Consider the following 13,669-nt stretch of genomic DNA (forward strand, 5'->3'; position numbering starts at 1 on the left):
GAGCCTGCGCGTCCGGAGCCTGTGCTCCGCAACGGGAGAGGCCACAACAGTGAGAGGCCCGCGTACCGAAAAAAAAAAAAAAAAAAACAAGAAAAAAACACTCAGTGATAAAAATAAAAGTGAAACATATACATAAAGTTAGTGAAAGCACTAGGCTAAAGGTGTTGATTAGTCTCTTCCCTGATGTCAAAACTAATGTCCAGGGTTAACAACGCCTACTCTCATAGTATCAAAGCAAGGAAAAATAAATTTGGCTTTAGTGAAAGAAGACAATGTACCAAAACGAGCTAAAAAATGTAAATGTCAACATTTAAAAAAAAATAGGAAACTGACCTGCTTTATGCTCTTTACTTTACAAAATTAAACTTGATTCTACTACCACCATGTGTTCTCTTATGTATGAACACCCTAATCACGCCTCATAACAGGAATACTCTTTGGGCCTAGTAGTGCCAGGGCTAGGGCACTGCAGGGATTTTAGTCAGAAGATGTTGGTATTTTCGACCTCTAGAAGCTTCTACATAAATTGGAAAGTCAAGACATATATATGTAATAATGATCTAGTGCTCAGACTTTTGTTTTAAATAAGATTCTCCCCTAAAGGAAAACCTGGACTCCTTAAAGAAATGGCCAAATCCAGGGAAAACCTGGAATACCTTGCTGTGCCAACAGTAAGGGAACACGTCAGGAGGAAACAGGAACCAGCCTGAAGAAGCCACTGGCCGGTTAAGAATCTGCCTGCCAATGCAGGGGACATGGATTCGAGCCCTGGTCCGGGAAGACCCCACATGCCGCAGAGCAACTGGGCCCGTGCACCACAACTACTGAGCCTGTGCTCTAGAGCCTGTGAGCCACAACTACTGAAGCCCACGTGACACAACTACTGAAGCCCGTGCGCCTAGAGCCCGTGCTCCACAACAAGAGAAGCCACTGCAAGAAGTCCGCGCACCTCAACGAAGAGTAGCCCCCGCTCGCCGCAACTAGAGAAAGCCTGTGCACAGCAACGAAGACCCAACGCAACCAATAAATAAATAAATAAAATCTGTTTAAAAAAAAAAGAAGCCACTGGCCAAAGTTGAGAACATTTTAAAGAGTGAAGTTATGAATTAGCTTATAAATTAAAAACAGAATGAATCCAAACGGGATACTAAAATAAGTGTGTCTGGGGGAGGAAAATGTCTTCTTCAGAGAAGAAGTCAACTAATAAATATATAAAGTATGACAGAAATAAAAAATTACCATTTTATCATCACTATAGTAATAACTGAACTGATTCAGATAAGAGTCAATGAATACTAAAACTACTAAGTGAAGATTGCTAGGGGAAAAAGAATTCTCACAGTGTCACACTATCACCCCATATGCTGCTTATTAATTATAAAAGGAAAAAGATACTTTTAAACAGGGAAATTGAAAAGACACTGCCTTAACCATGTAATCAAACATACCATCATCAATGACAAGCACAAATTCACATTATGTGCCCTCTGATGTAATACACTGAGAAAAATAAAACATCATCCATGTAGTATACTTGACAAAAATGATTAATGAACTTAATCATGAGGAAATAATCAGACAAATCCAAATTAAGGAGCAATACAACTGGCCTGGATTCTCTGGCCGGTTGGCGGGGGGGTGTGAGTGAATGCCATGAAAGGAACCGTTCTTAATTAAAGATTAAAAATGGGACATGACTACCTCAGAAAATACAAATCAAAATTACAGGATGATACTATTTCAAACTCAACAGAATAACTAAAATAAAAAGACTAACATGACCAAATGTAGATGAGCATATGGAGCAATTAGAACTCCCATATTATGCTAACAGAAGTATAAAATGGTACGACCACTTTGGAAAACTGGTTGGTAATTTCTTAGAGTTAAACATACATCTAGGAACTTCTGCTTCAGGCAAGATGGAGTAACAGGGACTGGCTTAACCCTCTTGCTTTAAGCAACAAAAACAAAATCAGACAAAATACATAAAACAACAGATTTAAAGACCCTGGACATCTTCTTACTGTCTTGAGACTCTCCAAGCAAACCCCTTGAGTTAAACAGATGGAGCTGAGAGTCCTGGGAAATCAAGGCAGCAGCTATGGTTCACAGAACAATACTAGCGAGGAGAGAGCTGCAGGGAAAGAGAACCCTGGAGATCTAAAAAGGGATCCCCCTCAAGTATTCAGTAGAGTAGTAATCAGCATAGGTATATGTGGAAACTACTAGAGGGGAAAAAAATCATCTGAAAGGATTAGAGGGAATAGTGCCCAGCATTCTCACAGGGCTCCAACAGTATCTGCTCTCATCAAAAGGACTAGAAAAATTCAGTTATAGTCATAGGCCAGAAATAAATCCACACATATATGGCCAATTAATTTACAACAAAGGAGCCAAGAACTCACAATGGAGACAGTTATTTCAATAAATCATGGGGGGAAAACTGAATAGCTACATGCAAAAGAATGAAACTGGACCATTATCTTATATTAGACCCTAAAATCAACTCAAAATGGATTAAAGACTTGAACGTAAGACTTGACACCATAAAACTCCTAGAAGAAAACACAGGTGGTAAGCTCCTTGACATCGGTCTTGGCGATGATATTTTGGATCTGACACAAAAAACAAAGTCAACAAAAGCAAAAATGAACAAGTGGACTACATCAAACTAAAAATCTTCTGCAGAGCAAAGGAAACAAAATGAAGATGAAAAGGCAACCTAAGGAATGGGAAAAAATATTTGCAAATCAAAGATCTGATAAGGAGTTAATATCAAAAATATATAAAGAACTCATATAACTCAATAGGGGGGGAAAAACCCAATCTGATTAAAAAATGAACAAAGAATCTGAACACATATTTTTCCAGAGAAGACATACAGATGGCCAACAGGTACATGAAAAGGTGTTCAACATCACTAATCATCAGGGAAATGCAAATCAAAACCACAATGAGATACCACCTCACAGCTGTTAGAATGGCTATTATAAAAAAGACAAGCGATAACAAGTGTTGGTGAGGATGTAGAGAAAAAGGAGCCCTTGTGCACTGTTGGTGGGAATGTAAACTGGTACAGCCACTATGGAAAACAGGAGGTTCCTCAAAAAACTAAAAAGAGAACTACCATACATTCCAGCAATTCCACTTTTGGGTATTTATCCGAAGAAAACAAAATCACTAACTTAAAAAGATGTGCACCCCCATGTTCACTGCAGCATTATTTACAATAGCCAAGACATGGAAGCAACCCTAGTGTCCACTGATGGATGAATGGATAAAGAAAATATGGTCTACATATACAACGGAATATTACTCAGCCATAAGAAGAAGGAAATCTTGCCATTTGTGATAACATGGATGGACCTTGAGAGTGTTATGCTAAGTGAAATAAAACAGAGAAAGACAGATTCTGTATGATCTCACTTATATGTGGAATCTAAAAACAAAACAAAACAACAAACTCATAGATACAGAAAACAGACTAGTGGTTGCCAAAGGTGGGGGGTGGGGGAAATGGGTGATGGTGGTCAGAAGGTACAAACTTCCAGTTATAAGATGAATAAGTCTGGGACTTCCCCGGGGGCACAGTGGTTAAGAATCCGCCTGACAATGCAGGGGACACGGGTTCAAGCCCTGGTCCAGGAAGATCCCATATGCTGCGGAGCAACTAAGCCCATGCACCACAACTACTGAGCCTGTGCTCTGGAGCCCGTGAGACACAACTACTGAGCCCACACACCACAACTACTGAAGCCTGTGCGCCTAGAGCCCGTGCTCCCCAATAAGAGAAGCCACTGCAAGGAGAAGCCCGCGCACCACAATGAAGAGTAGCCCCACCTCGCCGCAACTAGAGAAAGCCCACACGCAGCAACCAAGACCCAACGCAGCCAAAAATAAATAAATAAATGAATTTATTTAAAAAAAAAAAAAAAAAGATGAGTAAGTCCTGGGTGTGTAATGTACAGCATGGTGACTATTGTTAATAATACTATATTGTGTATCTGAGAGTTGCTAAGACAGTAAATCTTAAAGTCCTCATCACAAGAAAAAAATTCTAAGTATGTGTGGTGATGGATGTTAACTAAACTTACTATGGTAATCATTTTGTAATGTATACATCTATAAAATCATTATGTTGTACACCCAAAACTAATACAATGTTATATGTCAATTATATCTCAATTAAGAAAAAAAACTAGAAAAATTCATAGTCATGGGGCATTGGGTAGATTATTCAGAAGACCTTGCCTCAGTAGAAGGAATGATTAGCCCTAGACTGAACACTGCTCTGGAGCCATCTAACAAATCATAAAAGTAAAACCTGAAAAGATTCAAACTGCTTCCAAGTAACAACTGCTCCCAGAACAAAGCTCAAGATTTACAGCTATAAATCCAGCAGCCAACAAGGTAAAAATCACAGTGTCTCAATCAAAGACTACCAGGCAACAAAGGTGCAGGGAAAATGTATCTGAAAATTAGATACAGGAATAAATCATTTGAAATTGACCCAGAACTGACCCAGACGTTAGAATTAGCAGACAAGGAAATTAAACAGTTATAGCAGTATTCCATATGTTGAAAAGAGATACAGAAGATATATATAGAAAAAAGAGAGATGCAAAGATGATGTGGTGTATATATATTAATGGAATGTGACTCAGCCATAAAAAAGAATGAAACCTCGCCATCTGTGACATGGATGGTGAGATGAGTGAGACAGAGAAAGACAAAACTGTAGGATTTCACTTAATAATGTGGAATATAAAAGACAAAACAAACGAACAAACATAACAGAAAGTTACAGATACAGAGAACAAACAGGTGGTTGCCAGAGGGGAGGAAGGTGGAGGAGGAAAGAAATTGGTTAAGAGAGATTAAGTAGTACAAACCTCCAGTTGCAAAATAAGTGAGTCATGGGTGTGAAATGTACAGTGTGGGGAATATAGTCAATAACTATGTAATATCTTTGTATGGTAACATAAACTAAATAGACTTATCACAGTGATCATTTTGAAATGTATAGAAATATCAACTCACCACATTGTGCACCAGAACTAACATAGTGTTATAGGTCAATTATACTTCAAAAATAAACAAACTCAAAAGAAAAAGATCAAATCTGTGGTTACCAGAGGTGGTGCTTAGGGGAGGAGAAACTGGATGAAGGCAGTCAAAAGGTATAAATTTCCAGTTATAAGGTAAGTACCAGGGATATAATGTACAATACAATAAATATAATTAACAATGCTATATGTTATGTATGTAAGTTATTGGGAGTAAAATCTAAGAATTCTCACCACAAAGAAAAATATATTTTTTAAATTTAATTTTATTTTATGTTATTTTATGTTATTATGTTATTTTATAGCCTAAAAAATCACAACATATGAAGAGAGACCTGACTCATGTCTGTGTTCAAAAGTTTACAATAAAATAATTTGATTATAGTTTGTTTTGAAAGAAAAGACCAATGCTACCTGTACATATCTCACTCCTTTCTTTGGGATAAAGTTATTTCATGATTTGTTTTCAAATAGGTTTTAAAAAGGATACGTGTTCCATTAACTCCTGATATTTTAAAGTCATCTAGTAGTTGAACAACCATTTCTCTATTTGGATCGTTAGGATCTGAATTGCGAACCTGTAATAGGGAAGAAACAATGCTTAGCAAAAGGGAAACCATAGAAATAAACCAAATGGTGGGGGCGGGGGATACCTGCAGCAAATATAACAAAGGATTACTCCAAGAAAGAGCTCATACAAATCTATGAGACAAACATAAAATTTTAATAGCTCTAACAGACAAAAAAACTTAATATAAGCAGTTCACAAAAGAAAACACAATCAACAAAGACTACTGTTTAATTATACCATTTTGCTACTCCTAAATTAACTTCTAGTTACCAGGCCAGGAGGAATTCAGGAGCTTTTGCAGGATGCAATCAACCATAGCACTAACCATACTGTTTATTCAGCCTTCATTTCTTTTCATAGAAAAACTTTCTGAGGGAAGGAAGCAGTACACTGATTTACTTTGGGGCATGAGCTCCTTATCTTATCACAGACTGGCACTTTGAAAATGACTTCCTTGGACCTCTCCTGATCTAGCTTCCTCACTTTACGAATGAAAAACCTAAGGCTCAGAAGAAACAAAAAGATGAGTTGAAGGATATATTTGGATAGAGCTGGCCCTAAAACTCATGTTTTCTAACTCTGAGTTTAAGCTCCTTCTACTACGCTGACATTTACTAATTTGTAACAAAACTGAAAATAAGTTTTTGATAATATTTACCTAAGTTTCCAGGTAATAAAGGGAATTAGTAAATATAGTGCTTATTTTTATATATTTGTATAAGATTTTAAAACAAAATAGATACTATATATTTATTCACACAACTTTTCTTTTAACCATAGCAGGAAAGAAAAACATTCTTTGTGCTATCTGGCACATAAAACATACTCAATAAACATTTTTGTTTATTTGCAAGGTTTTTTTTCCATTGTATATGTAGGGAGAATTCCCATCATAGCATATTCCACCAGTTCCCTACCACATACACAGGATGTGTAAATATTGTCTTCCTCTACCTCTTTAAGGATACTAGAACTTTACAGTAAAAATGAGCCATGCCAAAGAGTATACACTTGGTATATATTAACTGAATAAAACTTTATTTATTTATAATGCTTTGCAGCTCACACATACAATCTAATACTTACTGATTTCAGCAACCGGATTTCATCAAGTGCTGTTTCGGTATAATGTTCAGCACTTTTAACTACTTTCATTGCCACAAACTTCTTCCCCCTAAGAAACCAAACAGGCAATTAAGACTAAATGCTCTACCTTTATGTTAGGAAGCTAAGATTTAACTATAACTGGGAGACAGCGACAGAAGTACAAATATTGATTTCATATTTCTCTGTACTCAAACACGAAATACTACTATGGGTCACCTGTACCTGTTAATAGCACTAACTTGCCAAATTTAACTTATGAGAAGAAGAAAATCTGTTCCTCGGTAATGTCAGTCACCAAACATTTCCTATAAGTTAAAATCTACTTTCTGAATGCTCCATGAATCCAAGTAAAACCATGAAGTGGGGATAAATAAGGGGGAAAGCGCCACCAAATCAGAAGTATTCTGCATATCTGTATAGCAAAACCTAAAAGGTTAAAAGCTATAGTACTTTCCTCTAAGAAGCCAGAAGAAATACTTGGGTGAAAAACTGATAAAAAATTAAGCACACAGAGAGCAACTGCTGTCTCACCAAAGACAGATGGTACACTTTCAGGTAAACATCCAATATTAACTGCCTGTGATTTTTATGTACAGAAGTTTTACACTGTATGGCTGAACAAATCTGTTATCAAAACAAAATACAAGAAAATAAGTAATTTCACAAAGGTTGGTCTAGGGCATCATCTAAAAATTCAGCTCTACTCCAATGAGAAAAACTATGAACTTACATACTACACTTTCTTTGGGTATTTGTAATGTTTTGAATTTGGGAGTTTCAAGCACCTTACTGATACTAATTTAATCAATCTTGTGTCTCCTCTAAGCTGACTCTTCATCCGAGGAAAGTCATTTGCCCAAGAACATAAAGATTCTCAGTAATAAGATTCTTATCAAGAAATCAGTCTAGAGCTTAGACTAAAAGTGGAAAATCAGACACAAACATTTAGGAATCACCTAATTCTCTTGCAGGCACTAAAACTTACTGAATATCCCATGATAACCACACTGTTGAAAAGTGTCCCCAGCCCAACTTTCGGATCACATGATATCTCCCATTGAATAGATCTCCGATTTTCACAAGATGATAACCTCCTGGAAGAAACAACAGGAGGGAAATAGTCACTTAAGTAGTAGGAAAAGGTATCTCACAACACATTTTTCAACACCTATACACCTTTTAGCAAATAAAAATGGTTTCTTCTAACACAACCAACTCAACAAAAGAAAATGTTAAGTCAAGTCAGCAACACAGTATTATTGAGCTCATGTTACAAAAAATATCTTAAAGAATAAGAGTAATGATTTAGAGTGAGCAAGTGATGCTTTGTGGAACAACCAATAATTACTTAAAAAAATAAGTCATCCTCAAACAAAAATAAGGTTATGTTTCACAACATTCTTGCCCCTCAGTAATCCAAGATTTATCTAAACATATAAATCTATTTATAGTTGTAGTCTCAGGATGTTTTTTAGGAGAGAGATTAATGAATTCCATTTATTTAACTTTAAAAAAAGAAATTGCTTTTCTAAAACATAAAAACCAGGAAGGCCTGAAAAGGCTGCCAACAGTGGCAGGAATCAAGGGATTTAAACATGCATCTCTGCCTACTGAGAAGAAGAACCAGGTTCTCCTCAATGGTTAAGAGATATTCTGTTATAAGATCCTACCCAAGAATCCTGGAAAGTTTCATAAAAGAAACAGAAAAGATAACAGGCAACCTTATGACACAGTTTAAGTATCTATAATTCCAGTTTAATGTATCTTAGCAATCATCACTTTGAGAAAAGAGTAGTGAAAGGTGTTTTTTTCAAAAGTCTACATACCAAATCTTAACACTGGTTACTTCTGGGTGACAGCATTACAGACGGCTTTTGTTTTCTTTTTGTTTAACCTATTTCTGAAATTTTCTAAGGAAAATATGCACTATCGTTTTTAAGGAGTAGAAACAAATTTAATTTAAACTAAGCTTTAATTAAGTCAAAGTAAAAGGAAATACTAATTCCTATACTTAGAGAAAAGGATGCAATAAGCAGAAAGCATCAATACTGTTTATGCTGATAGACCAAATATTCAAATGAAAAACTGCTTATACATGGATCACATCTTACTTAGTATCTCCTCACAGAAAATCTTACCTTTACAATAATCATTGGGATCTTCCTGCTCATCATCATCAGATCCCAGAATCTCCTCTTCCTGCTCTGGGAGATCACTCTCAGAGTGGGGAGCAGAGCCTCGGTGCTGAGTTTCAGATCTAAGAAATAATACAAACATGTTCATTCCATATGGATACAAGAAAACAGAACCAATTAACAGATACTACAAACAGAATGTTATGTAGTGGCAGCCTAGGAAAATTTACCTCATGTTAGTTATTAGTTTCTAAAAAGTCAGTACATGATTAAATAAAATCTGGAAAATATATAAAAGTACAAAGGGAAAAAATTACTTGAATCTCAATATCCAAACAAAATTGCTGATAAAACTACTAGACCTTCTTCCAGTAATTTGCTGTATTTTTATAAAAATATATATTGGTAATCACATGCTTTATAAACAAATTTGTACCTGGCTTTGCCTATTATACTGTCAACTTTCCCCCTCATACCTATGCAATCTCTTAAGTCTTACATATTTCCCTTAGCAATATCACTATTTACTCTGGTACATTCTGCTCAGCTGGACATTTGTTTCTAATTTTTCACTACTAAAAAATAAAGCTGTTGAGTCTTTTTAGATAATCTTTATTCTGTATTTAGAATTATTTCCCTAAAGTTAAACTACCAGATAAAGATAGAAACATTTACCCTATTTATAAAAATAACATGTTAGGACTTCCCTGGTGGTGCAGTGGTTAAGAATCCGTCTGCCAATGCAGGGGACATGGGTTCAATCCCTGGTCTGGGAAGATCCCACATGCCGCGAAGCAACTAAGCCTGTTCGCCACACTACTGAAGCCTGCACCCTAGAGCCCACGTGCCACAACTACTGAGTCCATGCACCGCAACTACTGAAGCCCGTGCACTCTAGTGCACGCGTACCACAACTACTAAGGCTGTGTGCCACAACTACTGAAGCTCATGCGCCTAGAGCCCACGCTCTGCAACAAAAGAAGCCACCGCAAGGAGAAGCCCGTGCACAGCAGTGAAGACCCACTGCAGCCAAAAATAAATTAAAAAAAAAAAAGTTAAATGTAGGAAATTTGGAAATAATTATTTTGTTAGATCTCTACTCTGAACATATTAACACTCTGGACTATTTCCTTCCAGTCTGTGGCCATGAACAGTTTTTAGGATTATTACATAGTATGACTTTTCTGATAGGGTTGTAGTGAATTACATCTCCAGCTACATATGGGAGATTCCAGTATTTAAGTATTACTAAGTTCAGAAAACTTAGCTTATTTAACAGGTAAAAATGTTATCTCATTTTATAATGTATTAAACACTTTCAAATTGATTCCTTTCTCTACATGCTGTCAATTAGTTATATCAAAATTTTTGAGCACTGAGTAAGTAGTTCAGGAGGCAGAAAGACTTGGATTTGCATTCAGGCTCTGACACTTATTAGCTGCCTGCTTCGTAAAGCTTTAGCAAAAGAAACAGTGTCCACAGCACTCTTTTCAGTAGTTGTAGGAAAAGGAATTTTAATTCCTATTTTCCAGTATTTTATTTGTGTTTTCAAACCTGTTTCATCAGATTGTTTTTTCAAAAGATTCAATTTAACAGAAAATTATAATAGCAGAATCAGTTACATGGGCTGTTGAGACATAAGAAATACCTTGGCAAGCATGACTAGATTTAGATTTCTGTTGGCCATTCCAACCTGCCTTAATTCTTGGTACTTTTTAGTCCCCCAGAGGATACAAAAGTAGTTATAAAACTGCATGATTCAATGTGTTCATTCTCAGTGGAAACATGTCTTTGGGAAATTTATTCAGTATGGAACTACCTGGCTTACTTTCCTAAGTGGAAATAATGAGTCTGAATGAACATTTCCAAATTTATGATTAAGAAATGTTTCTAAAACAAATTCTCTGATTTCAAACTTGTTGCCTTTTACAATTAAAATTTCATTTTAAGAACTACAATTGAGAAATTTTTGAAAAGTAGTGAAATATAAGTAGCAAAAAACAGACATGAAAATGCTGGAATATTACAATTCCACAAGTATCATGGGAGTAGTAAAGTTAAAAATTTATTTTTTAAAGATTTGCAACATTTTTGGAAGAATATGTATTTGTGAAGTTGTTTTTAGTTATAAAACCGAACATTATTAAGTATCATTCCCAGTTCAAGGATTCAAAAAGGAATTATAAGTTCCAGGTCTCAATGTAAAATACAAGTCTCTATCCTGACCATGGCTGGTACAGAAGAAAATCCTGTCTCATTCTAAATCAATAAGAGAAATTGATCAACTAAGGCAGGAAAAAGATCCTATTTTTAACTTTTAAATTTCATTAAAAAATACACTTAATTTATATTTATTAATTTAAAGTATATACATAATGTCTTAAATGTTCTTTCATCTCTGTGTGTGTTGGAAGTCCTGTGTCCTCAATCCCACAGTCTTCCTCTATCTTGATTTACTCCATTTTCATAGTGCACATTTATCAGTAACTTCTGGAGAATGAGTGTATGGGAGGTAAATTCATTAAGATCTCTCCTATCTTTATTTTATTTTATTCTCATCCTTGACTGCCAGTCTGGGTATAAAATAAATTGCTCTGTTGCATTCTAGCTTTCAGTGGTGCTGTTGACAAGTCCATCAATGTGTTCTGAGCTTTGAAATAGGGCTTGTTTTTCTCCCTGGAAGGTGTTTTTTGTTTTGAAGGACCTTCTCTTTAATCCCCATGTTCTGAAATTTCCAGAGTGGCTTTTAAAAAAAATCCATCTTGCTAAGTACTTTCTATGTACTTGCAAAACAGAGATTCATTCAGTTGAGAAAATTTCCTGTAATTCACTGAAAATTCAATCTTCTTCATATTGTCTACTCTCTCTGGAACTTCCCCCGCCCCCCAGATTCTGGATCTACTGGCCTACACTTCATTAATCTTATATTTTCTCTTATTTATGCATCTTTAAAGTTTTTCATTCTACTTTCCAGATTTATCTTCCTAACTTGCATTATCCTTTAAATTTCTACCGTATTTTAGTTTCCCATACTTTTTTTTTCTCTCTTGAACATTCCTTTTCGACAGACTCCTACGCCTTCTTTTCTCTTCAGAATATGGTTTATAGTTTTTAAGTTTCCTTCTGATCCCTGCATTGTCTTGGCTTTCTCAAACTGCCCATGTTTTACTAATGCTATGCTTTTATACATGATGTCAATCAATGAACATCAGACAACTGAAAAAAGTCTCTGTCAGAGGAAGGCAAAAATGGCCTGGCAACCACAAGCCCCTCACGGTAAATATTGCCTTTTAATGACATCCTCAGTCTAATTTTTTCCCAGCCTCGTGCCAAAACACACACACACACACACACACACACACACACACACACCAGTTTTACTGACTAAAGGTCCCAGTTTTAGACATAAAGAATAGACTTGTGGTTGTCAAGCAGGAGCGGGTGGGAGAGGGATGGGCTGGGAGCTTAGGATTAGCAGATGCAAACTATTATATATATAGAATGGATAAACAATAAGGTCTACTGTATAGCACTGGGGACTATACTCAATATCCTGTGATACACCATAATGGAAAAGAAAATGAAAAAGAACATATTTATATGTATAACTGAATTACTTTGCTGTACAACAGAAATTAACACTGTAAATCAACTGTACTTCAATAAAATAAATTTTTTTAAAAAGCCTCTGTCAGAAAAAGACAAAAACCAAAAACAAAAAGAGGAAATTTGAGAAAACAGAGATAGTTACTATTAGATAATGAGGATAAGATGATGATGACATGATTAAAGAGCTCAAAATCACTGTAACTTTGATTGATGGTTGTTATAAGAAAATTGTATAAAAAATCTGAAGAAATACTACAGAAAGAAACTTCAGCTTATTAACATTTGAAACTGAAAACAATTCTTCCTAGAACAAAAATGGAGAGTTCTAAAATAGTTTCAATCTGTGATTTTAAACTCTTCATATCTATTTTCATGCCTCAAGTATTTGCTATTCATATTCAGAAGACAAAAACTGTATCAGTTTAAAGCTCTCAAGGCATATAAAATTTAACCCAGTACATCTACAAAATCTCTAATATAAACTGAAATGGACAACAGATCAAATTTTAATAGCAGTATGCTTCCAAAGGAGTCAATTTATAACCTGATCAAAACACCAGAATGTTAGAAATAGGAATATATTTGGCTGTGGTACAGAATAGAGCCAAGGCAAAAATCTGGGAGAAAGGCGGAAAGTAGCAGAAAAGCTTGACAGATTTGACACAGAAACTCTGGAGTGTGAACAGAGATGATAAAAGCCAAATTAGAGTGTTTTCTCTTATTTCCAAGGATCCTTTCAAGATTCCATTTCTGGTATAATCATCACTAATCACCCAAATAAATAGTAAAACCAAAATACCAAACAAAAATTTACTGAATTTTTTGCAGCCAAATATTATATATTCATAACTATCATAAATATGCTATTTATGAGCTTTCACTTAAACATTTCATGAATTTATATACTCAAACAAGCCACGTGAGCTCCCCACTCCCGTTTTCTAAAGAATGAAGAAATTCTTATAGCTCAAAAACACCCTGCAAACTCTATTCCGACTCACTAAAATTGGTTTATAACCTACTAGTGGGTTGGGTTTGAAAAATACTGTCCTAGAAATTATCTTTAACTTCTTTAGTGAGATATAATTCACATGCCATAAGCTCACCAATCTAAAGTGTAGAGTTCAGTGGTTTTAGTATATTCAGAGTTGTGCAATATCACCACAAACTAAATTTAG

General features: G+C 35.5%; 1 protein-coding gene across 1 annotated transcript in view; it reads right to left on the reverse strand.

Moving 5' to 3' along the window:
• The window catches only part of SRPK1 (SRSF protein kinase 1), a 70,882-nt gene that overhangs the window by 23,695 nt on the left and 33,518 nt on the right, over positions 1-13,669 (reverse strand). Inside the window, 4 exon segments of the mRNA XM_055080125.1 lie at positions 5,560-5,647; positions 6,727-6,814; positions 7,733-7,841; positions 8,886-9,004. Coding sequence (XP_054936100.1) covers positions 5,560-5,647; positions 6,727-6,814; positions 7,733-7,841; positions 8,886-9,004 — 404 coding nt within the window.

Source organism: Physeter macrocephalus, chromosome 18 (assembly GCF_002837175.3).
Source record: "Physeter macrocephalus isolate SW-GA chromosome 18, ASM283717v5, whole genome shotgun sequence".
Classification (NCBI taxonomy): domain Eukaryota; kingdom Metazoa; phylum Chordata; class Mammalia; order Artiodactyla; family Physeteridae; genus Physeter; species Physeter macrocephalus.